Consider the following 27,604-nt stretch of genomic DNA (forward strand, 5'->3'; position numbering starts at 1 on the left):
AATGTAGAAAATAGTTTTAAAAAATAAAAGAAAATCCCTGGAATGAGTAGGTGTGTCCAACATTTTGACTGGTATTGTATATGACATTTACATAAGTATTCAGACCTTTTACTCAGTACTTTGTTGAAGCACCTTTGGCAGCGATTACAGCCTCAAGTCTTCTTGGGTATGATGCTACAACAGTGGCGACCCGTCATTCAGGGCAGGTGGGGCGGAGCCCACCTGTTTTGAGACCCACATTTGGACGACGCTGGGCCAGGCTGTATCACAACCAGCCGTGATTGGGAGTCCCATAGGGCGGCGCATTAATACGTGTAACATATCAGTTTGCAAACAATGTAAAAAAATAAATAATGATCATTGAGTTAATAAAGCCACATACAAACATGGTCTCTTTTTTGCTTTCTTGAGTAAGGCAGCTCCAAAATGCAGGTGTTTTAGCCTAGCTCAGTGCTTTCTGTGGTGGTGGGGCAGCCAGCGGAAAATACGGAGCGTAGGGGCTGGTAATGTTCTCTAGTTGCGCCGTAATTGGCTCAGTGTTCTGTCACTCATGGGGACACTACTTTGCCGCCAAATCTAAGGGTAGAGCTCAAAAATTCAAGCCCCTTGGGTGCTGCCATGGAGTTACATTAGAAGTGCCCAACCAAGAAGGCTCAAGGTCATTGGCCACAGATAAAATGACGTCAAATCACGTTATATCTGCAGTAGCTTTGATTGGACTGATCATGTCAACATCATACTTTCAAAATCTTAGCTTGCAGTCATCATCATGAATCAAGTCGACAATCTACTGACAAATCCATTTTAATCCCTGTCGTATCAAGAGAAATAATGAAGAGAAATTATAGATATAACGTGTCGGTGCTCATCGGCCATTGGACATAAACATCACACAACAAGTTGGAAATCGCAAATTCAACAATGAGTGGTTTGGAAGGAATCAGTGGCTAACTGCAAGCATTGCAAAGCAATCACTAGCCTGCTATTCAGTGGAGTGGGTGTGTGGTCTCAAGTCCGGGTTTAAGGGTCTCTTTTCCAAGCTTAAAATGATAAACATTCAACATTGGCATTGCTGTCAAGCCAGCATGATTTCTGCCGCGCTCAAAACAACTGTTAACTCGGAACTGGGAAATCTGACTTCAGTGAGTTCAAGACAACTGGGAACTCGGGAAAAAACTAGCTCAGACTGGGAAAATACGTTTTGAACGGTCATCCAACTCGGAATTGTAAATCGGGAACTCAGGCCTCTTTCTAGAGCTACAACCTGAAGATCACTGACGCCATTGTGATTCGACCTTGTTTTTTTTTTCAGAGTTCCCAGTTGTCTTGAAAGCACCATAAACCAGAGAATGCCAGACTTTGATGGCAAAGTTTGATGACAAAATTTGCCCAAGAAGGACCACCTTCCTGTTCAAGTGAGCACAGCACAACAAGGTGAGTCCAAAAAAGTTATTGTATGCAGCTGCATAAATGATGTAATACGCCAGGGAGATATGTGTACTGTAGCTAAGAAAGTAATACTAAGTGTATGTTGTGTAGTAAGCTGTTAGTAGCCCATGTGCCTCACCCTAATAATTTGGTCTATTTTCCCCTCTTAATTTCGCCTACTGTTCTGACTTGGTGGTGCACATGTAGCCTATAACCTGTTTTAGAGAAATGTAATCATTGAATATTGTAAGAACTTTCATTGTCTGGTTATATGCCCCCTTTATTTATCCTATGGTTCTGACTTGGTGTACAGGGAGAACACTGTAAGAACGGCCCATGTTCTGAATTCTGTCGCTATACATATCAAAAGTGCTGAACAAATAGCTATATTGACTACGTCCGCCCTAGCTCGCTCATTAATGTCTTAATCGAAATTACGGATTGCCTCTTATCCGCTTGTCGTCCCCTTATGCCATAGTTTGTACATCTCAATTGTCAGTAGAAAACACATTTGTTTAAAAGTCAGCCATATCAGCAATGTTTTTTCTAAAGGCAGTAAATGAGGCTGAATGAACTGTTTCGCTGACAGACAAGGCTCCGCTGATAGCCAGGTGTAGCAGTAGTAAGGTGTTGGGACTGCTGTTGGGACTCTGCTGTTGGGACAGCTTTATGTAGGCCCTAACAGTTTGTGGGCACCGTTTGTCACCGTTATAGTGCAATTCATGTATTGTTTAGTGTTGTGTTGTGCAGTGGCTTTGCTGGCATGCATCCCCAAATGTTTGTTTTTGTTTGCCCCACCAAGATGTATGCTCTAAAATCGCTACTGTGCTACAAGCTTGGCACACCTTTATTTGGGGAGTTTCTCCCAGTCTTCTCTGCAGATCCTCTCAAGCTCTGTCAGGTTGGATGGGGAGCGTCGCTGCAAAGCTATTTTCAGGTCTCTCCAGAGATGTTCGATCGGGTTCAACTCTGGACTCTGGCTGGGCCACTGAAGGACATTCAGAGACTTGTCCCGAAGTCACTCCTGCATTGTCTTGGCTTTGTGCTTAGGGTCATTGTCCTGTTGGAAGGTAAACCTTCCACCCAGTCTGAGGTCCTGAGCACTCTGGAGCAGGTTTTCATCAAGGATCTCTCTGTACTTTGCTCTGTTCACCTTTCCCTTGATCCTGACTAGTCTCCCAGTCCCTGCCGCTGAGAGGAACCAGGCTCTGAGGGGTGGCCAGTCCTCTTCTGGCTGTGCTGGGTGGAGATTATGGCCATTTAAGGCCAGATTGTTCTTCAAGATGTTCAAACGTTCATAGATAACCAGCAGCCTCAAATAATAATCAGTGGTTGTAGAGGGTGCAACAGGTCAGTATCTCAGGAGTAAATGTCAGTTGGCTTTTCATAGCCGAGCATTCAGAGTCGAGACAGCAGGTGCGGTAGAGAGAGTCGAATACAGCAGGTCCGGGACAAGGTAGCACGTCTGGTGAACAGGTCAGGGTTCCCTAGCCGCAGGCAGAACAGTTGATACTGGAGCAGCAGCACGACCAGGTGGACTGGGGACAGCCAGGAGTCATCAGGCCAGGTAGTCCTGAGGCATGATCCTAGGGCTCAGGTCCTCCGGGAGGGGAGGGAGAGAGGGAGAGAGAGAGAATTACAGGGAGCATACTTAAATTCACAAAGGACACCAGATAATACGGGAGAAATACACCAGATATAACGGACTGACCCTAGCCCCCCGGCACATGGACTATTGCAGCACAGATACTGGAGACAGACAGGGGTGGGTTGGGGGACACTGTGGCCCCGTCCGACAATACCCCCAGACAGGGCCAACCAGGCAAGATATAACCCCACCCACTTTGCCAAAGCACAGCCCCCACACCACTAGAGGGATATCAACAGACCAGCAACTTACTACCCTGAGACAAGGCTGAGTATAGCCCACAAAGATCTCCTCCACTGCATAAGCCTGAGGGGGCGCAAAACCGGAGGGGAAGATCACGTCTGTGACTCAACCCACTCAAGTGACGCACCACTCCTAGGGACGGCATGGAAGAGCACTAGTAAGCCAGTGACTCAGCCCCCTTAATAGGGTCAGAGGCAGAGAATCCCAGTGGAGAGAGGGGAACCGGCCAGGCAGAGACAGCAAGGGCGGTTCGTCGTTCCAGTGCCTTGCCGTTCACCTTCGCACCCCTGGGCCAGACTACATTCAATCATAGGACCTACTGAAGAGATGAGTCTTCAGTAATGACTTAAAGGTCGAGACCGAGTCTGTGTCTCTCACATGGATAGGCAGACCATTCCATAAAAATGGAGCTCTATAGGAGAAAGCCCTGCCTCCAGCTGTTTGCTTAGAAATTCTAGGGACAATAAGGAGGCCTGCGTCTTGTGACCGTAGCATTTGTGCAGGTATGTACGGCAGGACCAAATCGGAGAGATAGGTAGAAGCAAGCCCATGTAATGCTTTGTAGGTTTGCAGTAAAATCTTGAAATCAGCTCTAGCCTTAACAGGAAGCTAGCATTGGAGTAATATGGAGTAATATGATCAAATTTCTTGGGACCTAGAACTAGCATCTCTGTTTTGTTCTAATTTAAAAGTAAAAAAGTGCCGCCATCCACTTCCTTATGTCTGAAACACAGTTTCCAGGGTAGGCAATTTTGGGGCTTCACCATGTTTCATCAAAATGTACAGCTGTGTGTCGTCCACATAGCAGTGAATGTTGACATTGTGTTTCCGAATGACATCACCAAGAGGAAGAATATATAGTGAAAACAATAGTGGTCCTAAAACGTAACCTTGAGGAATGCTGAAACGTACAATTGATTTGTCAGAGGACAAACCATCCACAGAGACGAACTGATATCTTTCCGAAAGATAAGATCTAAACCAGGCAAGAACTTGTCAGTGTAGACCAATTAGGGTTTCAATCTCGCCAAAATAATGTGGTGATCGATGGTGTCAAAAGCAGCACTAAGGTCTAGGAGCACGAGGACAGATGCAGAGCCTTGGTCTGACGCCATTATAAGGTCATTTACCACCTTCACGAGTGCAGTCTCAGTGCTATGATGGGGTCTAAAACCAGACTGAAGCATTTCGTATACATTATTTGTCATCAGAAAGGTAGTGAGTTGCTGCGCAACAGCTTTTTCTAAAATGTTTGAGAGGAATGGGAGATCAAGGTTTGGCTTTTTCAAGAGAGGCTTTATTATTGCCACTTTTAGTGAGTTTGGTACACATTCGGTGGATAGGGAGCCATTTATTATGTTCAACATAGGAGGGCCAAGCACAGGAAGTAGCTCTTTCAGTAGTTTAGTTGGAATAGGGTCCAGTATGCAGCTTGACGGTTTAGAGGCCATTACTATTTTCATGAACGTGTCAAGAGATACAGGATTAAAAAACTTGAGTGTCTCCATTGATCTTAGGTTTTGGCAGTTCTGTGCAGACTCAGGACAACTGAGCTTTGGAGAAATAGCAGATTCATCATTATCTTTTTCATCGAAGAATTTCATGAATTTATCACTGCTGAAGTGAACACTATCCTCTCTTGTTGAATCCTGCTTTTTAGTTAGCTTTGTGACAGTATCAAAAACACATTTTGGATTGTTCTTATTCTCCTCAATTAGGTTGGAAAAATAGGATGATCGAGCAGCAGTGAGGGCTCTTCGATATTGCACGGTACTTCCAAACTAGACGGAAGACTTCCAGTTTGGTGGAGCGCCATTTCTGTTCCAATTTTCTGGAAGCTTGCGTCAGGGCTCGGGTATTTTCTGTATACCAGGGAGCAAATTTCTTGTGACAAATTTGACTTTAGGGGTGCGACTGCATCTAGGGTATTACGCAAGGCTCAATTTGAATATTATCTGCCATGACTACAAGTTCCGATAGGAGTTCAGGGAACTCCGTGAGGAACGCTGTATACAGCCCAGGAGGCCTGTAAACAGTAGTTATAAAAAGTGATTGAGTAGGATGCATAGATTTCAAGACCTAGAGACCGGTTGTTTCTGAATGGCACCCGTCTATCCTGCTGACATGGGCGCTACTACGGGATTAGCGTAAAGATGGAAAAGAAATTGCCGTATCTGGCGTCTGAGAATGGCCGTGTTCGAGCGCATCAAAACCGTGATGTATCATGGGTAAATTGTGATCGACGGACTAATCTACAAATAATATTGAGTAGTTATTTATGATGCAAGGTGATTTGTAGATTAGTCAGTCTCGCCTTTAAAGTTAAAGGGATACCGTTTTTGTCAACATTTACTTTTCGTAGCAGGTTTAGGAGAATTAGGTTACGGTTAGGGAAAGGATTAGCTATAATACAAAAATATATATACTTTTTACATCAAATTTGACAAAAGCTGTATCCCATCTAGACATGACCCCTTTAAAGTCGGCTGCAATGTCAGACTGCCCAATGGGCGCGTTCGAGCAGATCACTTTTGTCAAGTCGTTGACCATCGGTGGTCACGCCTTTCAAAGTGTTTTGCATTATTGGGCTAAAAATTGTCCAACTTCCGTCTACATGTCGAGTGCATGAACTTTACAAAAATCATGTGATCAAAGGTCATGATGTTTTGACTGCCAGTTTCTCCAGTTGGTCTTCACCAGCTTCATCCTGCAGCCATCACCTGCATTGTGGGAGGCTCTATTGTCAACCAATCATTCGAGTGTTTTTGTTTGACCCACCTGAACATGACCAAAGACTGAAACAGGAACCAACTTTGCTGCTATTCATACAGTGGATATAAACAAATGAATGTGATATTTGAGGCTCTCTCAATGACTGTACAATGTACACACATATGAGTTTAGTTTGTGAGTGTGTGATATGGGGGTTAGAGACATTATAAAGAAAAACCTTTATAAACAATGGCAACACTGCCATGTTGATCTGTACCTTGCTGTTGGAAAACTACATTAGTGTCAACTTTCGGCTGTCACAGATGCACCTCCCCCGACTTTCATCTACAGTAGGTTGTTTTCGCCTTACCACTCAAATGAGCCCATAGTCATGGATCAGGTCAGAGAGGAAGAGGCAAAGCCAGAGGTTCACTCTTCCCAAAATCTATCCAAAATAAGCCAATGCATTTCTATGGGCTTATTTTGAACCTAAGCTTGTCGCCAGCCTTCCCGCCTTTGGGACAACAACTCCCATCATTAGGGTGGAGACATGAGCATCTCATTATATACAGCTCCCATCAGGTGCTGATAATGGCCTTGTTCGAGAGGATCAAAACCACAATGTATCATGGGTAAATTGTTACTGACTGATCTACAAATAATAATGAGTGTTATTTATGATTTGTAGATCAGTCAGTCAGCAGTCGTTTTGATGCGCTCCAACATGGCCATTGTAACAGTGTTGATTCCATCCCTCTACTCACCAAAGGGATTATCGTCTATATGGGGGTAGCCTATTAGCGTTCAGAGAGTGAAACACAAATATGTAACATATAGAGCGAGTTTTCCTCCTATTTTCATTTCCCTTCTATTTTACCCATAGTCATAAGAATCTGTTGCATTCCAGGTAGGATCGTTATATCAATGTGCTTCCTGAGATGACACTACACATTGTGATACGCGCAAACTTTCGCCGAAAATATGTATCTGGAACGCACCCAGAATCTACGCATTCTACGTTTGTCGACTGTTTACTAGCCATCGGATTACGATTTGGAAACATTGCCTAAAACGCCAATACGGTAGTATTTTATTCACAAAATGACAAAGCTGAAGCTGCTAAATGTCTTTTTAAGTGAGAGATTAGCTGCAGCTGCTAAAGAAATATTTGTAGAGGTGGAAAATATTGTTTTCGAGTACCAGGAAGAAATCACTCGTTCAAAGGCAGAGAATGACCGTCTTCGCGGGCTACTGGACGTCGCTTTCCAGTTTACGCCAGGTTAGGCTGCACACCGATAGCCTAGAAATGTGACAATGTTTAATCTTTATTTTACTTTAAATGTAATCGTTTAAATGTCAATGTAATTTAAATCAATTTTAACATCCCCTCCATGGTGGTACCGTACGTGCTTAGAGTCGAATGTCAGAACAGTGCACTGTTAGGCACCATATCATGTCTGACTACATATCTTCCTTATCTTCTCTTCCCTAGCACAACAGCCCATTCAGCTTATAGCCTCTGATGAGGAGGTTTCCCCTAAGCATCAGCAGCACTGTGAACAAGAGTGGAGCCCCAGTCTGGCCCAGGAGGACCCAGAGCCCACACAGTTTAAAGAGGAACAGGAGCTCAGGACCAGTCAGTTGGAAGAGCAGCTTCAAGGGCTGGAATCAGATACAGAATCCATATTCACTCCTTCCTGTGTGAAAAACGACCATAATCAGGATTCGTCTCAGCCCTTAAATGTTTACCAAATTCAAACTGTGGAGATCGGAGAGGGAAACTCTCTGTCTCTCCCCGCCAACAAAACTGAAGCAATCAAACCAGAACCTGAAGGAGAGGGCTTTGAAATATCCGAACCAAGCAATCCACAATCCTTCTATGCCATGAATCTAGACAATGCTGAAGCTCAGTGTGAAAATGGTATATATTTCAATGAGATAGACAGTGATGGACTTCCCTCTGAGTTTGAGGTACCACAGCCAAATCGACCAAGGAGTGCCAGGAGAGGGCAAATAATATGCACAGCGAAGAACGTGAAAAGGAACCCTGATGAGAAGCCGTACCAGTGCAACGTCTGTGGGAAAAGTTTTCATCACATGTCCAAACTTAGAACACATCTAAGGGTACACACAGGGGAGAGGCCATTCAGCTGTCCAGAGTGTGGGAAATGTTTCAGCCAGTCTGGCGAAGTCAACAGACACCTTAAAACACACAATCGGCACAGGGCCTATTTATCCGGCCTATGAGGGAGATGCACCCTCTCTTGTGTCAAACTATTAATAAAAAAATAATAAAGATCGCTGTTTTTTGTTAGAAAACAAGTGTTCTTGCTATTTATTTATAGGAGGTAGGAGATATTATGCCTACCATTCCACTCAGTCAGTAGGACAGTAATTGTGTGTTTGTCCTGTGGCAGTTGTAATAGCATTAGCCCAAAATGACTCCAATTGTTATACAGTCTTGTTTACCAATGTACACATTAAATCCATTCAGAAACATATTTGGACTGACTCCCTCTTGGCACTCATTGGACCCTAAGTGTAGGCTTAATCTCTGTTCATGTTGTGGTATGAACGCTGTTACTTAAAACAGAAAATGTGACTATTGTACATTAATATCTTTATTGCATATTTTGTGGTGTTTGAACATGTCTGTTTTCCATTGGGGTGTTTTATAGCCATTAGTATTGCCTGATTTGGACTTGCTACGTCAATCTGAAGGCCCTTCAGATCTTGGACCCTGGAGATCACAGGGCATGGTCGAAAAACGGCCAATACATTCATTGCACTACTAGCTTACTGTATTTTAAAACATTTTGGATTTGGAATCAGGGAGATTATCACAGAAATCCTATAAATTCTATGGATTATACAGGAATGCTAATCTTAGCAAACTGTTTATCGCTCAGTCACACAGACCATGTGTTATGTTGTTCCTGCATTGGTTTACACATGAACATGAACTGTATTTATATTACTGTAGCGAATTCGGGTGGTAGCCCCGACCGGGACTCAAACCCGATTCCAGCGACTGTCAAGCCAACACATTAACCATTACGCCAAGAGTGCCAAACCTCTTGAATAGGGTTGATAGGTGTTGGGTTAAGGTCGCTACACTACCCCCTTCCTTCGGTAGAGCGTGTCCCCACACTTCTCTGTACCGAGTCCCTCACGTGGATACGCTTCTCCGATGGCCCCACGGCTTCTATCCCACTTATGACACCAGTGTAGCAAATTTGGGGGTATCCCCGACCGGGACTTGAACCCGGGTCCAGCGACTGTAAAGCCAACGCCTTAACCGTTAAAGGGATACTTCAGGATTTTGGTAATGAGGCCCTTTATCTACTTCCCCAGATGAACTTGTGGATACCATTTTTATGTCTCAGTAGCTAGGTTTCCATCCAACTGGCAATGGATTTTCATGCGAATATTTAAAAAATGTGCATAAAAACAATATGCGTATTTTCCCACCAGAGATGTGTTTCCATCAAATTGACTTGTTGCAGATAAAAGGCTGTACGTGATGACATAGTGCCCATAAAAATAACTTTTGCGGTTAAATTCTCATGTACCGAATAAAAAATACGAGTTCAAATGACTTTCCATCACATTTTCACTGATGGTTTTCTCACAAAATATTTTAATATAGGGAGTGTGCCCACTCTGGTATTGGAACGTGCGCTCTAGAGCCTACATCCCGTAAACTAAATTCTGGACCTCGAAGCCAGTTCCACTGCATTTTTTCATTGTTCCCCTCTAGTCAGGGACTGATTTATACCTGTGACACCAGGTGTGTGCAATTAATTATCAGGTAGAACAGAAAACCAGCAGGCTCTGGACTTTGAAGGGTAAGAGTTGAGTACCCCTGGCCTACATGATGAGATTATTATAGCAGCCAAGCATCAATGATTATGTCACGAGAATAATCCCCTCGATATTTATTGGCGTATTTTGTTTTCTCGCCATTTGGAAAGTTTACCAAAAAAATGTGTTTCCATCAGACCTGTCATTACATTTTTTATCCGACATATACTTTACTCGCATAAAAAGGTTGGATGGAAACCTGGTCTGTGTCCAGTATGAAGGAAGTTGGAGGTAATTTCACGAGCCAATGCTAACTAGTGTTAGCGCCTAGCAAATACTGATAGACTTTCAGTCAAATGCTAGTTAGCATTTGAGCTAGCGCTATTTAGCAAGTTCCTTCAAACTGAACGTAGAGACACAAATGGTATCCACGAGTTCATCCAACTCTGGGGAAGTAGATAAAAGGGACTCATTGCCAAAATCCCAAAGTATCCCTTTAAGCCAAGAGGTCCGAACCTCTTGAAAAGGTGCTAGGTATTGGGTTGTGGCTACATTATAAACATCACAACACATTTTCAAATGGCACAAGAATGGGAAGATCAGGGGCCAACGGACTGCACCTGGTTCGGATTTCTAATAAATATGCTGTGTCTCTTTAAGAACAAGTTGCCCGTACAGTAGGTGGCCGCAATACACCAGTAGGTGCATTCTGCCATAAAACTTTAAAGAAGAAGAAGAAGAAGAACAACAACATCAATTTGTTTGTCACGTGTCCCTATGCAGTTTAGAAAGTTTGACAGGAGTTTTACAACATCAGCTGACGTTTACATAACTGTTCAAGCGAATGTAAACGGAAAGTTCAACCCGCTACAATATTTGTAAGTTTCTTCAGGTATAGCGAACAAACTCCTGAAACTCGAGCATGGAAGTTGTTCAGGTAAGTCGGTTGACACGAGCTATCGTTACATTAGCTAATAGTTAACGTTAGCTAGTGAAGGTGGCCAACATTCGTGACATTTTAGTAGACCATTTAAAAAATAATAGTTACTTACCTGACATGTCACTTGACCACCGTCATGATTCAGGTGTTTTTTTTCTCCCAACTTTAGAAACTGCTATCGGGATTCAATCTTGACCTGGGACTGTTGAAAGAACCTCTGGGATTTATTCGGGTTCTAGAATGGGTAAGAGACCCTCTTAATCCTTTTAGAGGACTTCGCCAAAATGTAATGTGTTGCAACTCATTGCTATGTCTCTCTTTGTCTTGGAAGTTGTCACATACACTAAACTTGCTAGTTACGTCAATTAACTAGCTAGTTTGTCATGTTCTTGGTTAATGTTCCGCGCTAGCACTTACTTGTTTTTTGTTGTTTAATTTCGGAGTAATGTTACAACGTGTATTGATTCAGATAGTGTACTAGATTGTCATACCAGATAGCTAGTTAACTTGGTAGCTAACGTTAGTTACAACTCAACCGCCAAAGCATATGATAGCTAACGTTAGATCTCCTCGACAACGCCCTTTTCAGCGATTGTCTATGTAGCTAGGACACATAGCTTCCCACCTACAACAGTTGGATCAGGTGACTGACAAGTCACTCCTTCAAGATGATCATACAAGTATAAGTGCATTTCTTGGGTTGTTATAGTAGTTATTATACACTACATGACCAAAAGTATGTGGACACATACTCGTCGAACATCTCATTTCAAAATCATGGGCATTAATATAGACTTTGCTGCTATAACAGCCTCCACTCTTCTGGGAAGGCTTTCCACTAGATGTTGGAACATTGCTGCGGGAACTTGCTTCACTTCAGCCACGAGCATTAGTGAGGTCGGGCACTGATGTTGGGCGACTAGGCCTGGCTCGCAGTTGGCATTCCAATTCATCCCAAAGGTGTTCGATGGGGTTGAGGTCTGGGCTCTGCAGGCCAGTCAAGTTCTTCCACACCGATCTCGACAAACCATTTCTGTATGGACCTCGCTTTGTGCACAGGGGCATTGTCATGCTGAAACAGGAAAGGGCCTTTCCCAAACTGTTGCCACAAAGTTGGAAACACAGAATCGTCTAGAATGTCATTGTATGCTGTAGGGTTAAGATTTCCCTTCACTGGAACTAACGGGCCAAGCCCGAACCATGAAAAACAGCCCCAGACCATCATTCCTCCTCCACCAAACTTTACAGTTGGCACTATGCATTGGGTCAGGTAGCATTCTCCTGGCATCCGCCAAACCCAGATTCGTCCGTCGGGCTGCGAGATGGTGAAGCGTGATTCATCACTCCAGAGAACGCATTTCCACTGCTCCAGACGCCAATGGCGGCAAGCTTTACACCACTCCAGCCAACGCTTGGCATTGCTCATGGTGATCTTAGGTTTGTGTGCGGCTGTTCTGCCATGGAAACCATTGAATGAAGCTCCCAACAAACAGTTGTTGTGCTGACGTTGCTTCCAGAGGCAGTTTGGAACTCGGTAGTGAGTGTTGCAACCGAGGACAGATGATTTTCCCGCGCTTCAGCACTGAGTGGACCCCTTCTGAGCTTGTGTGGCCTACCATTTCGTAGCTGAGCCGTTGTTGCTCCTAGATGTTTCCGCTTTACAATAACAGCACTTACAGTTGACTGGGGCAGCTCTAGTAGGGCAGATATTGGACAAACTGACTTGTTGGAAAGGTGGCATCCTATGACGGTGCCACGTTGAAAGTCACTGAGCTCTTCAGTAAGGCCATTCTACTGCCAATGTTTGTCTATGGAGATTGCATGGCTGCGTGCTCCATTTTATACATTGTCTGCAACGGTTGTGGCAGAAATAGCCAAATCCACTAATTTGAAGTGGTGTCCACATACTGTTGTGTGTGTGTGTGTGTATCTGAGCCATGTCACTTAAAAAAAAAAAATGTTGGTCCAGTGTTCCTCATTCCAGATATTGGTTACCATGCAGGTGCTTGACTAAAAGTGGCACGCTAGCTAATGCATAGTAGTTCAAGCTGCATTCATGCCCTGACTGTCACATCAGTTAATAGTTAACTTTAGCTAGCTAGTTGTCACTGATCTATAATCTGCTATATGTCATGAGTATAGACTGCTTTACCTGCTATGACCTAGCTAGATCTTGACTGAGAATGGATTGTTGGTATTTTTATGAGAGGAACAAAGTTGTTGCAGATGCAGTATGACCACAAACTGAGAGCTAGAACCCTATTTGCAAGGTCCTCATGCTCATTGGTAACCAGGGCAACTAGGCGTCTGACTTCATTTAGTTACTTTCATGAGTACAAGGACATGGAAATTCCACTTATGATCTACAGCAGGGTTCTTCAATCCTGGTCCTGGAGGGCCGAAACACTTCTGTTTTTTATTTCTACCTGGTAGTTAATTGCACTCACCTGGTTTTCCCAGGTCTGAATTAGCCCCTGATTAGAAGGAGAGGATGAAAAACAGAGGTGTTTCGGCCCTCCAGGACCAGGATTGAAGAACCCTGATCTACAGGGTAGGTAGGCTAGCTACTGATTTCCTAACGTGGGCTTTCTTTATGGCTGAATGAGGGCTGCTTAGCAGTGCTGCCTCCTTAGAGCTACATTTACGGAGAGAATGTTAGTGACTATTTATGTGACGTGAAGCCCAGTGACACTTCAATGTCCTTAGTTTGTCACTAGCTGATTTCACTGTTTGCTTTCGCTGCTTATAGGCTACATCAAAGAAACACCTCTAGTCAGAATAATTCAACCAAATCAAACAGCTCACAAGCAACGCCCACTCGAAGAATGTTGTTTAAATTTGGCCCAGACAGAAAGTGGAATTGCCCAGCCCAACACATTGGAAGGACTTAGGCCTACATGCCTTACACTGAGGAGAGGCATTTTGCTAATGAGCTGATAGTGTATCATTTCAAGCAGGCCTTGCTATGTGATGAAGTGACATTTTTAGAGTCGTAGCCAGCTGGCCAAAGTGAAGACTGTCAGCAGCTGCAACAGAAATAGCTTGGATTCATGAACTTATAGCCTGTCTGAGTAGCTGTCTCAGGATACAAGGAGGAGGACCACTGGTTCTGATCAACAAGCATTCTGTCTGTGTGACGATCTGTGTGAGTGTATACAGTACCGGTATGTGTACATAGTCTGTCGTGTTTTATATATATTTTTATAATTAAGTATTATTAATTTTTGGTGCAAATATACATACATACACACATCTATATATCCTTTAAAAATATATATTTTCCTTTATTACTTTCTAACCCTACCACCACTCCCCTAATTGGAGTAAACTAGTGAACATCAACACTTAGGCCTCTACTTCCAGCTTATACATACTATATACATTTTATGGACACAGTCAATTTTACAATAGTTCTATTTTGTTTGTTTTTACTCCTGAACTTCCTCTACCCTCAACCTCTCAGATCATTTTCATGATGTCCATCCGGTTTGCTTCTATATGCCATATCTTTCAAACTGTGCTCTTTAACAAAAGCTCTCAACCTATAACCTATATACGTATTATGGACACAGTATGTTTTACATTAGTTATCTTGTTGTTATTAGTCCCAACCTTCAGTCTGTCGTGTTTGTGTAAGTGCAAGTTTTGCTTGTGTGCTTGGCTAACTGTTGAAGGCAGTTGAGGTACGGTACTGTCTGTGTGTGCTTGGCTAACTGTTGAAGGCAGTTGAGGTACTGTCTGTGTGTGTTTAAGGTGTGTGAAGTAGTAGGGCAGGCAGTGGCCAGGACCTGTAGGCAATAACATTGGCATTTATCTTTTAGGTTGGAGCTTGAATCCAATCCAGGCAGTCTAGACACAAATGTCATTTTTAAAACCACTAAGCTTTACATGAACCCCTACCTTAACCTAAATTAAGAGGAAATGGCTCATGTGCTTTGACCATAATTCCACTTTTGTCTATTCTAGCATGGCTGTCTAGTGACTACCCTCCTCCCCCTCCCCTATGTGCTGTGCCAACCAGCTACATGCCTTTCTCTGGCCAGAGAGGAGAGTGGCCAGTTACTAGGAAATGCACTGTAAATCCTGGCCAGCGCTGCAACACTACATTCTCAGAGCGTCAGTGCAGAGAGGGAGTGGAGGCAGGGGTTACTTTATACACACCACTGATCCCGGTGCTAAACCCTGGCCTGCATGCTGCTGCATGGTATGAGGGGTGTAGAACAAACAAGTTCAAATGAGCCAACCTGTATCCATACTATGTCTGTGGCTGCTTCTTTAAGATGTGTTCTTTAGGATTAGCTTTATTGCAGCATTTAATTGTTTGCCTTCACCACAGGCCCCTGAAGAACTTGTGTAGACTAAATATAGTTGAAATGTTGGAACAGAAGCATGAATTTACCTCTGAAAACAGCCTAGCTTAATTTTCAAATAAATTATATTTATTTAACCTTTTATTTAACTAGGTGTATTTAAAATGGGTGGGATGCCTTTTGTTCCTTGATTTACTGATGTTTCAACAACTTCTGACTAAGCTTGGTTTCAGATCTGTTTGTGCTCTTGCCAACTCCATTGCTGTTATTGTCATGTTTGGTATGAGAATGAGTGATGAGTTGACATGATGGCACAAACAGACTGGCACTTGGGCTATCTGACTGTCATTCATGTCATGTCTACCATGACAACAATAGTCAGAGGAGTTGGTTAAAACGGCTACAAATCTAGGACCAGGTTTTAAAACAAAGGAAGGCCTGCTAACGTTCCCATATCATCAACTCCTAACTACACTGTGACTGTACTAGCCTATAGGTGTGCCCCCATTCTCAGTCAGTGGGAGGTTGGGTGTTTTACTTACTCAGGGAACTGCATAGTGGAGGGTTTATTTAGAGGGTCAGTGGCTGGGGGGGGTCGCTGGAATGGTCAGGGGTTTAAGTGGGGAGGAATTTGAAAGCTGAGAAATGTTTTACAGCGCCAAACACCTGAGAGATGAAACCAGTTCCCACAAAGTTCACTTGACCTCAGGCTACTACTACTACTATCACAGTAAGCTTTTCTCCCCTGTATGGCTCTGATGCCCCTGAAATACTAGCAAACTAAACTCCAGTCCATGGTTAAGGAAGTTTCTGATTAACTCCACCAACGGAGTGGAGCAGAGACCAGGCTTTGTGGAATCTAGGTCCGACTACATCGATTCGTCCAAGATCAATACTTAAAAAATGTAAATTATGAAACACTAACCTTGTACCTATGTCTGTCCTCTGTAGTTGTGTGCCTTTCTTTGTTTGCTGAAATCCATACCTTTTCATTAAAAGTTAATCAAATACAACCACCGACTGTTTCCTTGTGCATGTGCTAATTTAATTGCTACATTTGCGCTGAATTGCCATCTTCGTGCAACAGCAATGAGCAAACAGTAGGTTGTATTTGATTAACGTTTATTGAAAGGGTATGGATTTCAGCAAACAAAGGCACGCAACTACAGAGGACAGACAGCGTTCCATAATTAACATTTTTGAAGTATTGATCTTTGGCGACTCGGCGTAGTCGGACATAGATTCCACAAAGCCTGGTCTCTGGTCCACTCCGTTGGTGGTTCATCAGAAACTTCCTTCACCAGAGGATTAGGTTCAAGGAGTTTTGAAGAGGAAATGGCAAACTGAAGACAGCGGTGCAGAATGCCTCAAGATAAAAACGTAATATTCAATATCTGTAAGTTTGACTAAATATTAGCACTTCACTCCACATACTCGTGGGCAATACACTTTTAATCTGGATAACACAAAACAAATTAGAAGGCAATAGAAATGTATCGACCAATACAGTCAACACCCAAACATGTCAGAGAGTAAGCATGGAGAACCAATCCCCAAAAGAAAATTAGACTCCTCGACGGACACAGACGATTTATGCTTTTCACCACCGGGAATGGTAAGTGTAGAAACCGACTTGCTAAAGTTGATAAATTGGGTACAGTCAATACTATTGAAACGGACGTTAAAGATCTTAAAAAGGAGAACATATTTCTGAGAGAAGCCTTACTTGAAATACAGACTAGATCTATGCAATAATCTGGTACTTACTGGTATTAAAGAAAATGAGGGTGAAGATCCTGAGTGTGGTGAAGTAATTATTTCTTAAAGTGCTACAGATCCCAGGTAATGTTGTAGACAAAATCAAACTCGAACGTGTACACCGTTTTTGACAGAGATCCGAGCGCCCAATCGTTGCCAAATTTGCATTATTCTTAACGGTAAAATAATGGTTAAAAGCCTGGTCAAGAGACTCGCTGGCATGAAAATAGGCGTGACTGATAATTTCCTTCTGGAAATTGCAGAACGGCGCAAAGGTCTGTACCCATTCTTCAAGGTGAATAGACTAAAAGGGAAACGTGTAGCTCTCATAGTCGATAAACTGCATATTGATAACCAACTGTTCCGAGACACCAAAACTACTCCATGGCTATTCTAAATAATACCAAGTAACCATAGAGAAGTGGAATAATGGAACACCCAATACTATCCATGGTAGGGATTGTAATAAAAAAGAAACAGGAAAACAATCAAATACAACAATTGATGAAGAAATAAACTACAAATACACTATTCCATTCAAGATGGGGATTGTTGTAAAATGATTAGTATTCAACTTTCTATTTTATAATATTTATGAATAGCTAAAAGACAGCGTTAAAAAGGATAATTATTGAACAAACACAACTTCAAATATAAGGAACTGGAACACAAAAGCCCGAAATTAGGTAGGAATCAACATGGTAGGGATAAAAACACAGCAAACCGAGGACATGCAGTGCATTCGGAAAATATTCAGACCCCTTGACTTTTTCCACATTTTGTTACGTTACAGCCTTTTTCTAAAATGGATTAAATAAATAAAAATTCCTCATCAATCTACACACACTACCCCATAATGACAAAGTGAAAACAGGTTTTTAGACATTTTTGCAAATGTATTAAAAACATATATTTACATAAGTATTCAGACCCTTTGCTATGAGACTCGAAATTGAGCTCAGGTGCATCCTGTTTCCATTGATCATCCTTGATGTTTCGATAACTTGATTGGAGTCCACCTGTGATAAATTCAATTGATTAGACATGATTTGGAAAGGCACACACCTGTCTATATAAGGTCCCACAGTTGACAGTGCATGTCAGAGCAGAAACCAAGCCATGAGGTCGAAGGAATTGTCCGTAGAGCTCTGAGACAGGATTGTGTCGAGGCACAGATCTGGGGAAGGGTACCAAAAAAGAATCTGCAGCATTGAAGGTCCCCAAGAACACAGTGGCCTCCATCATTCTTAAGTGGAATAAGTTTGGAACCACCAAGGCTCTTCCTAGAACAGCCCGCCCAGCCAAACTGACAGTCCACTTGGAGTTTGCCAAAAGGCACCTAAAGGACTCTCAGACCATGAGAAACAACATTCTCTGGGCTGATGAAACCAAGATTGAACTCTTTGGCCTGAATGCCAAGCGTCACGTCTGGAGGAAACGTGGCACCATCCCTACGGTGAAGCATGGTGATGGCAGCATGCTGTGGGGATGTTTTTCAGCGACAAGGACTTGGAGATTAGTCAGGATCGAAGGAAAGATGAACGGAGCAAAGTACAGAGAGATCCTTGATGAAAACCTGCTTCAGAGTGCTCAGGACCTCAGACTGGGGCGAAGGTTCACCTTCCAACAGGACAACAACCCTAAGCACACAGCCAAGACAGCGCAGGAGTGGCTTCGGGACAAGTCTCTGAATATCCTTGAGTGGCCCAGCCAGAGCCCGGACTTGAACCCGATCGACCATCTCTGGAGAGACCTGAAAATAGCTGTGCAGGGACGCTCCCCATCCAACCTGACAGAGCTTGAGAGGATCTGCAGAGAAGAATGTGAGAAACTCCCCAAATACAGGTGTGCCAAGCTTGTAGCTTCATACCCAAGAAGACTCTGTAATTGTTGCCAAAGGTGCTTCAACAAATTACTGAATACTTATGTAATTGTTATTTCAGTTTTTTAGTATTTTTAAATTTGCAAAAATTTATAGAAACCTGTTTTTGCTTTGTCATTATGGGGTATTGTGTGTAGATTGATGAGAAAAAAAAACACAATTTGATCAGTTTTAGAGTAAAGCTGTAATGTAAGAAAATGTGGAAAAAGTCAAGGGGTCTGAATACTTTCCGAATGCACGGTAGAAGGCACAGTATGTTGGTATGTGCGGGTGTATTGTGATGGAAGGTGGGGTGTGTGTTTTTTGTGTTTGGAAAAGTGTGTAGTTAAGTGAAAAAAGGAAAATGGTTGCAAATGCCAGAGCCAATGTGTGTCTGTGAGCAGGAGTTGTGACAGAGCTTTACATTTTGTGCAGAAATGGGATATACATTTTATAGTAAATTATAAATATAGTTATTTTATTTATTGTCATGATGGAACGATTCCCAACCTTTTACCCTAGATACTCACCTGAGCGACCCATACGCTAAGGAGTAGTCCTTATCAGTTTTTATAGGCTTACTGCACAGTAGCCAATACGCGGGCCAAGACAGAAAGATGAACGCGGTCAGAGACCAACTAAAGCAGCACCGCCCCCTCAAGAGTCTGAGCCTGCCTGGCAGGGTTGGTCCATCAAAGCCAAAGCCCCCGGATGGGTGAGCATAATATGCAAGGAATTTCTCAAAGCTGCTAATGAGAACCTTGATGACCTAGCCGGTGGGAATTCCAGTGGGGTGCCCCCACCCTGGTAGTGGCAGTGCTGGTAACACTAGCTGCAGTAACCCATGGGGAGGGGGGTCATACTCGGACAATCAAAGGGGTCAAAAAGGTCTGACTGCACAGAGATGCTTGGGAAAATGGTCACAACGGGGGACCAGCGTGTGTGTGTTTCAGGGGAAAGGGGTGTATCTGAGCTCCATCAGCTAGGACTTGACATTGGTTAATGAAATCTCACCGTTCTTGCTAAATTTTGCGTCCCTTCTCAAACAGCCACAACTGTATATGCATTCGCACATCATGCCTTCTCTTGAGTTGGGCTCTGGATGGAACAATTGAACATCAGAGCTTGTGTGGGAAGGGTGGGGAGTGTGTGTCCCACATCTGTTGCTATGTGTTAATGATGTTAGGGTAAATATAGGATGAATCACAATTGTTTGCCAAAAATGTGATTTTTGTAATGGCAATCCAGGTTATAGTTAACAATCCTTCGTATGAACTGCCTACATTATTATGCATATTATTTGTTAATTGTGGAATTAAATTTAGATATGCAAGATTTTTTATTTTTTTTAATAACTGTATACAATACAATTTGAGGTGAGGGTGTTGGAAATATTTCTCCCATGGGCAAATTGTCCAAACAGATCCACAAGGTAGATTCATTCTTTCAAATATGTTATTGGACCATAAACAGATGTGGCTCATTGATCTATACGGTCCAAATAATGATGATCGACGCTTCTTTGAAAATATATATAATAATTTATCAAGCTTACAAGCAATACAGTACTCTATTATTGTGGGAGATTATAATACGGTTTTAAATACCTCAATGGACCGTAAAGGAAATCACACTACAAACTATCACCCTCATGCACTTAAGGAACGCACTAATATCATGGATATATTGGAACTAGTGGATATATGGAGGCTTAAATATCCAAACCTAGTGAGATATACATGGCAGAGGCTCAATCATGCTTGTCGTCTTCACTGTCATTCTAGCCGGCACCAAAAGCTTTTAAAAAGTGTCGCTAAGGGACAGAATGCGGTCGGACCATCAAATAATTGGCATATACACTACCAGTCAAAAGTTTGGACACACCTACTCATTCCAGGGTTTTTCTTTATTTTTACTATTTTTTTTACATTGTAGAATAAAGTGAAGACATCATCAACTATGAAATAAAATATATGGAATCATGTAGTACACATAAAAGTGTTAAACAAATGAAAATATATCTGAGATTCTTCAAATAGCCACCCTTTGCCTTGTAGACAGCTTTGCACACTCTTGGCATTCTCTCAACCAGCTTCATGAGGTAGTCACCTGGAATGCGCATATGCTGAGCACTTGTTGGCTGCTTTTCCTTCACTCTGCGGTCCGACTCATCCCAAACCATCTCAATTGGATTGAGGTCGGGGGATTGTGGAGGCCAGGTCATCTGATGCAGCACTCCATCACTCTCCTTCTTGGTCAAATAGCCCTTACACAGCCTGGAGGTGTGTTGGGTCATTGTCCTATTGAAAAACAAATGATAGTCCCACTAAGCCCAAACCAGATGGGATGGCGTATCGCTGCAGAATGCTGTGGTAGCCATGCTGGTTAAGGTTGCCTTGAATTCTAAATAAATCACAGACAGTGTCACCAGCAAAGCACCCCCACACCATAACACCACCACCTCCATGCTTTACAGTGGGAAATACACATGCGGAGACCATCCGTTCACCCACACCGCGTCTCACAAAGACACGGCGGTTGGACCCAAAAATCTCAAATTTGGACTCCAGACATAAGGACAGATTTCCACTGGTCTAATGTCCATTGCTCGTGTTTCTTGGCCCAAGCATGTCTCTTCTTCTTATTGGTGTCCTTTTAGTAGTGGTTTCTTCGCAGCAATTCGACCATGAAGGCCTGATTCACACAGTCTCCTCTGAACAGTTGGTGTTGATGTGTCTGTTACTTAAACTCTGAAGCATTTATTTGGGCTGCAATTTTTGAGGCTGTTAACTCTAATGAACTTATCCTCTGCAGCAGAGGTAACTCTGGGTCTTCCATTCCTGTGGCGGTCCTCATGAGAGCCAGTTTCATCATAGCGCTTGATGGTTTTTGCTACTGCACATGAAGAAACTTTCAAAGTTCTTGAAATGTTCTGTATTGACTGACCTTCATGTCTTTAAAGTAATGATGGACTGTCGTTTCTCTTTGCTTATTTGAGCTGTTCTTGCCATAATATGGACTTGGTCTTTTACCAAATAGGGTTATCTTCTGTATACCCCCCCCTTTTGTCACAACACAACTGATTGGCTCAAACGCATTAAGAAGGAAATAAATTCCACAAATTTACTTTATAAGAAAGCACACCTGTTAATTGAAATGCATTCCAGGTGACCACCTCATGAAGCTGGGTGAGAGAATGCCAAGTGTGCAAAGCTGTCATCAAGGCAAAGGGTGGCTATCTGAAGAATCGCAAATATAAAATATGTTGATTTATTTTACTTTTTTTTTGGTTACTGCATGATTCCATATGTGTTATTTCATAGTTTTGATGTCTTCACTATTATTCTACACTGTAAAAATAACAAACAACCCTTGAATGAGTAGATGTGTCCAAACTTTTCACTGGTTGTATGTACAGTGGGGAGAACAAGTATTTGATACACTGCCGATTTTGCAGGTTTTCCTACTTACAAAGCTTACAAAAATCCAGAAAATCACATTGTATGATTTTTAAGTAATTCATTTGCATTTTATTGCATGACATAAGTATTTGATACATCAGAAAAGCAGAACTTAATATTTGGTACAGAAACCTTTGTTTGCAATTACAGAGATCATACGTTTCCTGTAGGTCTTGACCAGGTTTGCACACACTGCAGCAGGGATTTTGGCCCACTACTCCATACAGACCTTCTCCAGATCCTTCAGGTTTCGGGGGCTGTCGCTGGGCAATACGGACTTTCAGCTCCCTCCAAAGATTTTCTATTGGGTTCAGGTCTGGAGACTGGCTAGGCCACTCCAGGACCTTGAGATGCTTCTTACAGAGCCACTCCTTAGTTGCCCTGGCTGTGTGTTTCGGGTCGTTGTCATGCTGGAAGACCCAGCCACGACCCATCTTCAATGCTCTTACTGAGGGAAGGAGGTTGTTGGCCAAGATCTCGCGATACATGGCCCCATCCATCCTCCCCTCAATACGGTGCAGTCGTCCTGTCCCCTTTGCAGAAAAGCATCCACAAAGAAAAACATTTCCACCTCCATGCTTCACGGTTGGGATGGTGTTCTTGGGGTTGTACTCATCCTTCTTCTTCCTCCAAACACGGCGAGTGGAGTTTAGACCAAAAAGCTCTATTTTTGTCTCATCAGACCACTTGACCTTCTCCCATTCCTCCTCTGGATCATCCAGATGGTCATTGGCAAACTTCCGACGGACCTGGACATGCGCTGGCTTGAGCAGGGGGACCTTGCGTGCGCTGCAGGATTTTAATCCATGACTGCGTAGTGTGTTACTAATGGTTTTCTTTGAGACTGTGGTCCCAGCTCTCTTCAGTTCATTGACCAGGTCCTGCCGTGTAGTTCTGGGCTGATCCCTCACCTTCCTCATGATCATTGATGCCCCACGAGGTGAGATCTTGCATGGAGCCCCAGACCGAGGGTGATTGACCGTCATCTTGAACTTCTTCCATTTTCTAATAATTGCGCCAACAGTTGTTGCCTTCTCACCAAGCTGCTTGCCTATTGTCCTGTAGCCCATCCCAGCCTTGTGCAGGTCTACAATTTTATCCCTGATGTCCTTACACAGCTCTCTGGTCTTTGCCATTGTGGAGAGGTTGGAGTCTGTTTGATTGAGTGTGTGGACAGGTGTCTTTTATACAGGTAACGAGTTCAAACAGGTGCAGTTAATACAGGTAATGAGTGGAGAACAGGAGGGCTTCTTAAAGAAAAACTAACAGGTCTGTGAGAGCTGGAATTCTTACTGGTTGGTAGTTGATCAAATACTTATGTCATGCAATAAAATGCAAATGAATTACTTAAAAATCATACAATGTGATTTTCTGGACTTTTGTTTTAGATTCCGTCTCTCACAGTTGAAGTGTACCTATGATAAAAATTACAGACCTCTACATGCTTTGTAAGTAGGAAAACCTGCAAAATCGGCAGTGTATCAAATACTTGTTCTCCCCACTGTACGTCATGCAGAATGATGAAAAAAAGTTAGGTTACCTTCTTGAGTATCTGAGGATCGCAGAAACAAAGTAGCTTTTATATTATATCAATGTCTTGTTGAACGAGTCGGCATTCAGGCGACACGCTGTATACAACATGGATCGTGTTAGGATATAAAAATTGATTTTATCAAACAAAATAACTCCACATTTTATCTCTGGGACCCTCAGGATGACAAATCAGAGCAAGATTACTGAATGTAAGTACATTATTTACCTTCAGAGGTGAATGTATCAAACCAGTTGCCTTGATAAGTGTTTTGTTGTGCACTACATTCAAACAATAGCATGGTATTTTTTAGCTGTAATAGCTACTGTAAATTGGACACTGCAGTTAGATAACAATAATTTAAGCTTTCTGCCCATATAAGGCATGTACACTACCAGTCAAAAGTTTGGACACACCTACTCATTCAAGGTTTTTTCTTTATTTGTACTATTTTTTACATAGTTTTGATGTCTTCACTATTATTATACTATGAAATAACACATGGAATCATGTAGTAACCAAAAAAGTGTTAAACAAATCAGAATATTTTATATTTGAGTTTCTTCAAATAGCCACCCTTTGCCTTGATGACAGCTTTGCACACTCTTGGCATTCTCTCAACCAGCTTCATGAGGTAGTCACCTGGAATGCATTTCAATTAACAGGTGTGCGTTCTTAAGTTAATTTGTGCTTTTCTTTCCTTAATGCGTTTGAGCCAATCAGTTGTTGTGACAAGGGTAGGGGTGGTATACAGAAGATGGCCCTATTTGGTAAAAGACAAAGTCCATATTATGGCAAGAACAGCTCAAATAAGCAAAGAGGAACAACAGTCCATCATTACTTTAAGACATGAAGGTCAGTCAATACGGAACATGTCAAGAACTTTGAAAGTTTCTTCAAGTGCAGTCGCAAAAACCATCAAGCGCTATGATGAAACTGGCTCTCATGAGGACCACCACAGGAATGGAAGACCCAGAGTTACCTCTGCTGTAGAGGATAAGTTCATTAGTTACCAGCCTCAGAAATTGCAGCCCAAATAAATGCTTCACAGATTTCAAGTCACAGACACATCTCAACATCAACTGTTCAGAGGGGACTGACTGTGAATCAGGCCTTCATGGTCGAATTGCTGCAAAGAAACCACTACTATAGGACACCAATAAGAAGAAGAGACATGCTTGGGCCAAGATTCACGAGCAATGGACATTAGACCGGTGGAAATGTGTCCATTGGTCTGAGTCCAAATTTGAGATTTGTGGTTCCAACCTCTGTGTCTTTGTGAGACGCGGTGCGGGTGAACGGATGATCTCCGCATGTGTATTTCCCACCATACAGTGGGGAAAAAAAGTATTTAGTCAGCCACCAATTGTGCAAGTTCTCCCACTTAAAAAGATGAGAGGCCTGTAATTTTCATCATAGGTACACGTCAACTATGACAGACAAATTGAGAAAAAAATCCAGAAAATCACATTGTAGGATTTTTTTATGAATTTATTTGCAAATTATGGTGGAAAATAAGTATTTGGTCACCTACAAACAAGCAAGATTTCTGGCTCTCACAGACCTGTAACTTCTTCTTTAAGAGGCTCCTCTGTCCTCCACTCGTTACCTGTATTAATGGCACCTGTTTGAACTTGTTATCAGTATAAAAGACACCTGTCCACAACCTCAAACAGTCACACTCCAAACTCCACTATGGCCAAGACCAAAGAGCTGTCAAAGGACACCAGAAACAAAATTGTAGACCTGCACCAGGCTGGGAAGACTGAATCTGCAATAGGTAAGCAGCTTGGTTTGAAGAAATCAACTGTGGGAGCAATTATTAGGAAATGGAAGACATACAAGACCACTGATAATCTCCCTCGATCTGGGGCTCCACGCAAGATCTCACCCCGTGGGGTCAAAATGATCACAAGAACGGTGAGCAAAAATCCCAGAACCACACGGGGGGACCTAGTGAATGACCTGCAGAGAGCTAGGACCAAAGTAACAAAGCCTACCATCAGTAACACACTACGCCGCCAGGGACTCAAATCCTGCAGTGACAGACGTGTTCCCCTGCTTAAGCCAGTACATGTCCAGGCCCGTCTGAAGTTTGCTAGAGTGCATTTGGATGATCCAGAAGAGGATTGGGAGAATGTCATATGGTCAGATGAAACCAAAATAGAACTTTTTGGTAAAAACTCAACTCGTCGTGTTTGGAGGACAAAGAATGCTGAGTTGCATCCAAAGAACACTATACCTACTGTGAAGCATGGGGGTGGAAACATCATGCTTTGGGGCTGTTTTTCTGCAAAGGGACCAGGACGACTGATCCGTGTAAAGGAAAGAATGAATGGGGCCATGTATCGTGAGATTTATGAGTGAAAACCTCCTTCCATTAGCAAGGGCATTGAAGATTAAACGTGGCTGGGTCTTTCAGCATGACAATGATCCCAAACACACCGCCCGAGCAACGAAGGAGTGGCTTCGTAAGAAGCATTTCAAGGTCCTGGAGTGGCCTAGCCAGTCTCCAGATCTCAACCCCATAGAAAATCTTTGGAGGGAGTTGAAAGTCTGTGTTGCCCAGCGACAGCCCCAAAACATCAATGCTCTAGAGGAGATCTGCATGGAGGAATGGGCCAAAATACCAGCAACAGTGTGTGAAAACCTTGTGAAGACTTACAGAAAACGTTTGACCTGTGTCATTGCCAACAAAGGGTATATAACAAAGTATTGAGAAACTTTTGTTATTGACCAAATACTTATTTTCCACCATATAATTTGCAAATAAATTCATTAAAAATCCTACAATGTGATTTTCTGGATTTTTTTTCTCATTTTGTCTGTCATAGTTGACGTGTACCTATGATAAATTACAGGCCTCTCATCTTTTTAAGTGGGAGAACTTAAACAATTTGTGGCTGACTAAATACTTTTTTTCCCCACTGTAAACCATGGAGGAGGAGGTGTTATGGTGTGGGGGTGCTTTGCTGGTGACACTGTCTGTGATTTTATTTAGAATTCAAGGCACACTTAACCAGCATGTCTACCACAGCATTCTGCAGCGATACGCCATCCCATCTGGTTTGGGCTTAGTCCCACTATCATTTGATTTTCAACAGTCAATGGCCCAACACACCACCACGCTGTGCAAGGGCTGTTTTACCAAGAAGGAGAGTGATGGAATGCTGCATCAGATGACCTGGCCTCCACAATCCCCCGACCTCAACCCTATTGAGTTGGTTTGGGATGAGTCGGAAAAGCAGCCAACAAGTGCTCAGCATATGTGGGAACTCCTTCAAGACTGTTGAAAAAGCATTCCAGGTGAAGCTGGCTGAGAGAATGCCAAGAGTGTGCAAAACTGTCATCAAGGCAAAGGGTGGCTACTTTGACGAATCTCAATGTAAAATATATTTTGATTTGTTTAACCCTTTTTTGGTTACTACATGATTCCATATGTGTTATTTCATAGTTTTAATGACTTCACTATTATTCTACAATGTAGAAAATAGTAAAAATAAAGAAAACCCTTGAATGAGTAGGTGTGTCCAAACTTTTGACTGGTACTATGTATGTAACAAATAAAATACGGTGGATTGGAAATGATGCAGACAATTATGGTGATGGAAGCCACAATCTGTCTGCAATATTAAAGCTGATCTACCCCCTAAAAAAAAAAAAAAAAAAACGTTATTCCGCATGGAGTGGAGTTTAGTCTGCTACTGAAATACCAGTATTTGACCCACTTACACTCAGCAACTGTTGTGGCATTGTTTTTGTTACCCTCTGCTGTTTTATTGCATTGGATATTTGTTATTGTTCAGAAGGCCTGAACTCTAAAGGCCTCATGGTTTGTGTTGCACTTCTCAACTGCTAAGTAAATTCTGTTTGATTGTGATAATGTGGGAACGTGCTTCAGTTGACGT

The 27,604-nt window shown here is 42.6% G+C and overlaps 2 protein-coding genes across 2 annotated transcripts in view; both read left to right on the forward strand.

Annotated features, from left to right (window-relative positions):
- Positions 1-6,313: 6,313 nt before the first annotated feature.
- LOC121578104 (zinc finger and BTB domain-containing protein 49) lies at positions 6,314-8,532 on the forward strand. Its single transcript, XM_041892217.2, has 2 exons — positions 6,314-7,310; positions 7,524-8,532. Exons 1-2 carry the CDS (start codon positions 7,133-7,135, stop codon positions 8,276-8,278), a joined length of 933 nt encoding a protein of 310 aa, XP_041748151.2. The 5' UTR covers positions 6,314-7,132; the 3' UTR covers positions 8,279-8,532.
- Positions 8,533-10,143: 1,611 nt separating this feature from the next.
- LOC121578105 (synaptophysin-like protein 1) overlaps positions 10,144-27,604 on the forward strand; it is a 31,374-nt gene continuing 13,913 nt past the window's right edge. The window contains exons 1-2 of the mRNA XM_041892218.2: positions 10,144-10,772; positions 10,945-11,019. Coding sequence (XP_041748152.1) covers positions 10,758-10,772; positions 10,945-11,019 — 90 coding nt within the window. The 5' untranslated portion in view covers positions 10,144-10,757. The remainder of the gene's footprint in view (positions 10,773-10,944; positions 11,020-27,604) is intronic.

The sequence above is a fragment of the Coregonus clupeaformis genome, chromosome 12, assembly GCF_020615455.1.
Source record: "Coregonus clupeaformis isolate EN_2021a chromosome 12, ASM2061545v1, whole genome shotgun sequence".
NCBI lineage: Eukaryota > Metazoa > Chordata > Actinopteri > Salmoniformes > Salmonidae > Coregonus > Coregonus clupeaformis.

Coding starts and splice junctions, on each gene's coding strand:
- LOC121578104 (XM_041892217.2), top strand. CDS start 7,133: ATGACAAAGCTGAAGCTGCTAAATGTCTTTTTAAGTGAGAGATTAGCT. Junction 7,311..7,523: donor CGCTTTCCAGTTTACGCCAG/GTTAGGCTGCAC, acceptor TCTCTTCCCTAG/CACAACAGCCCATTCAGCTT.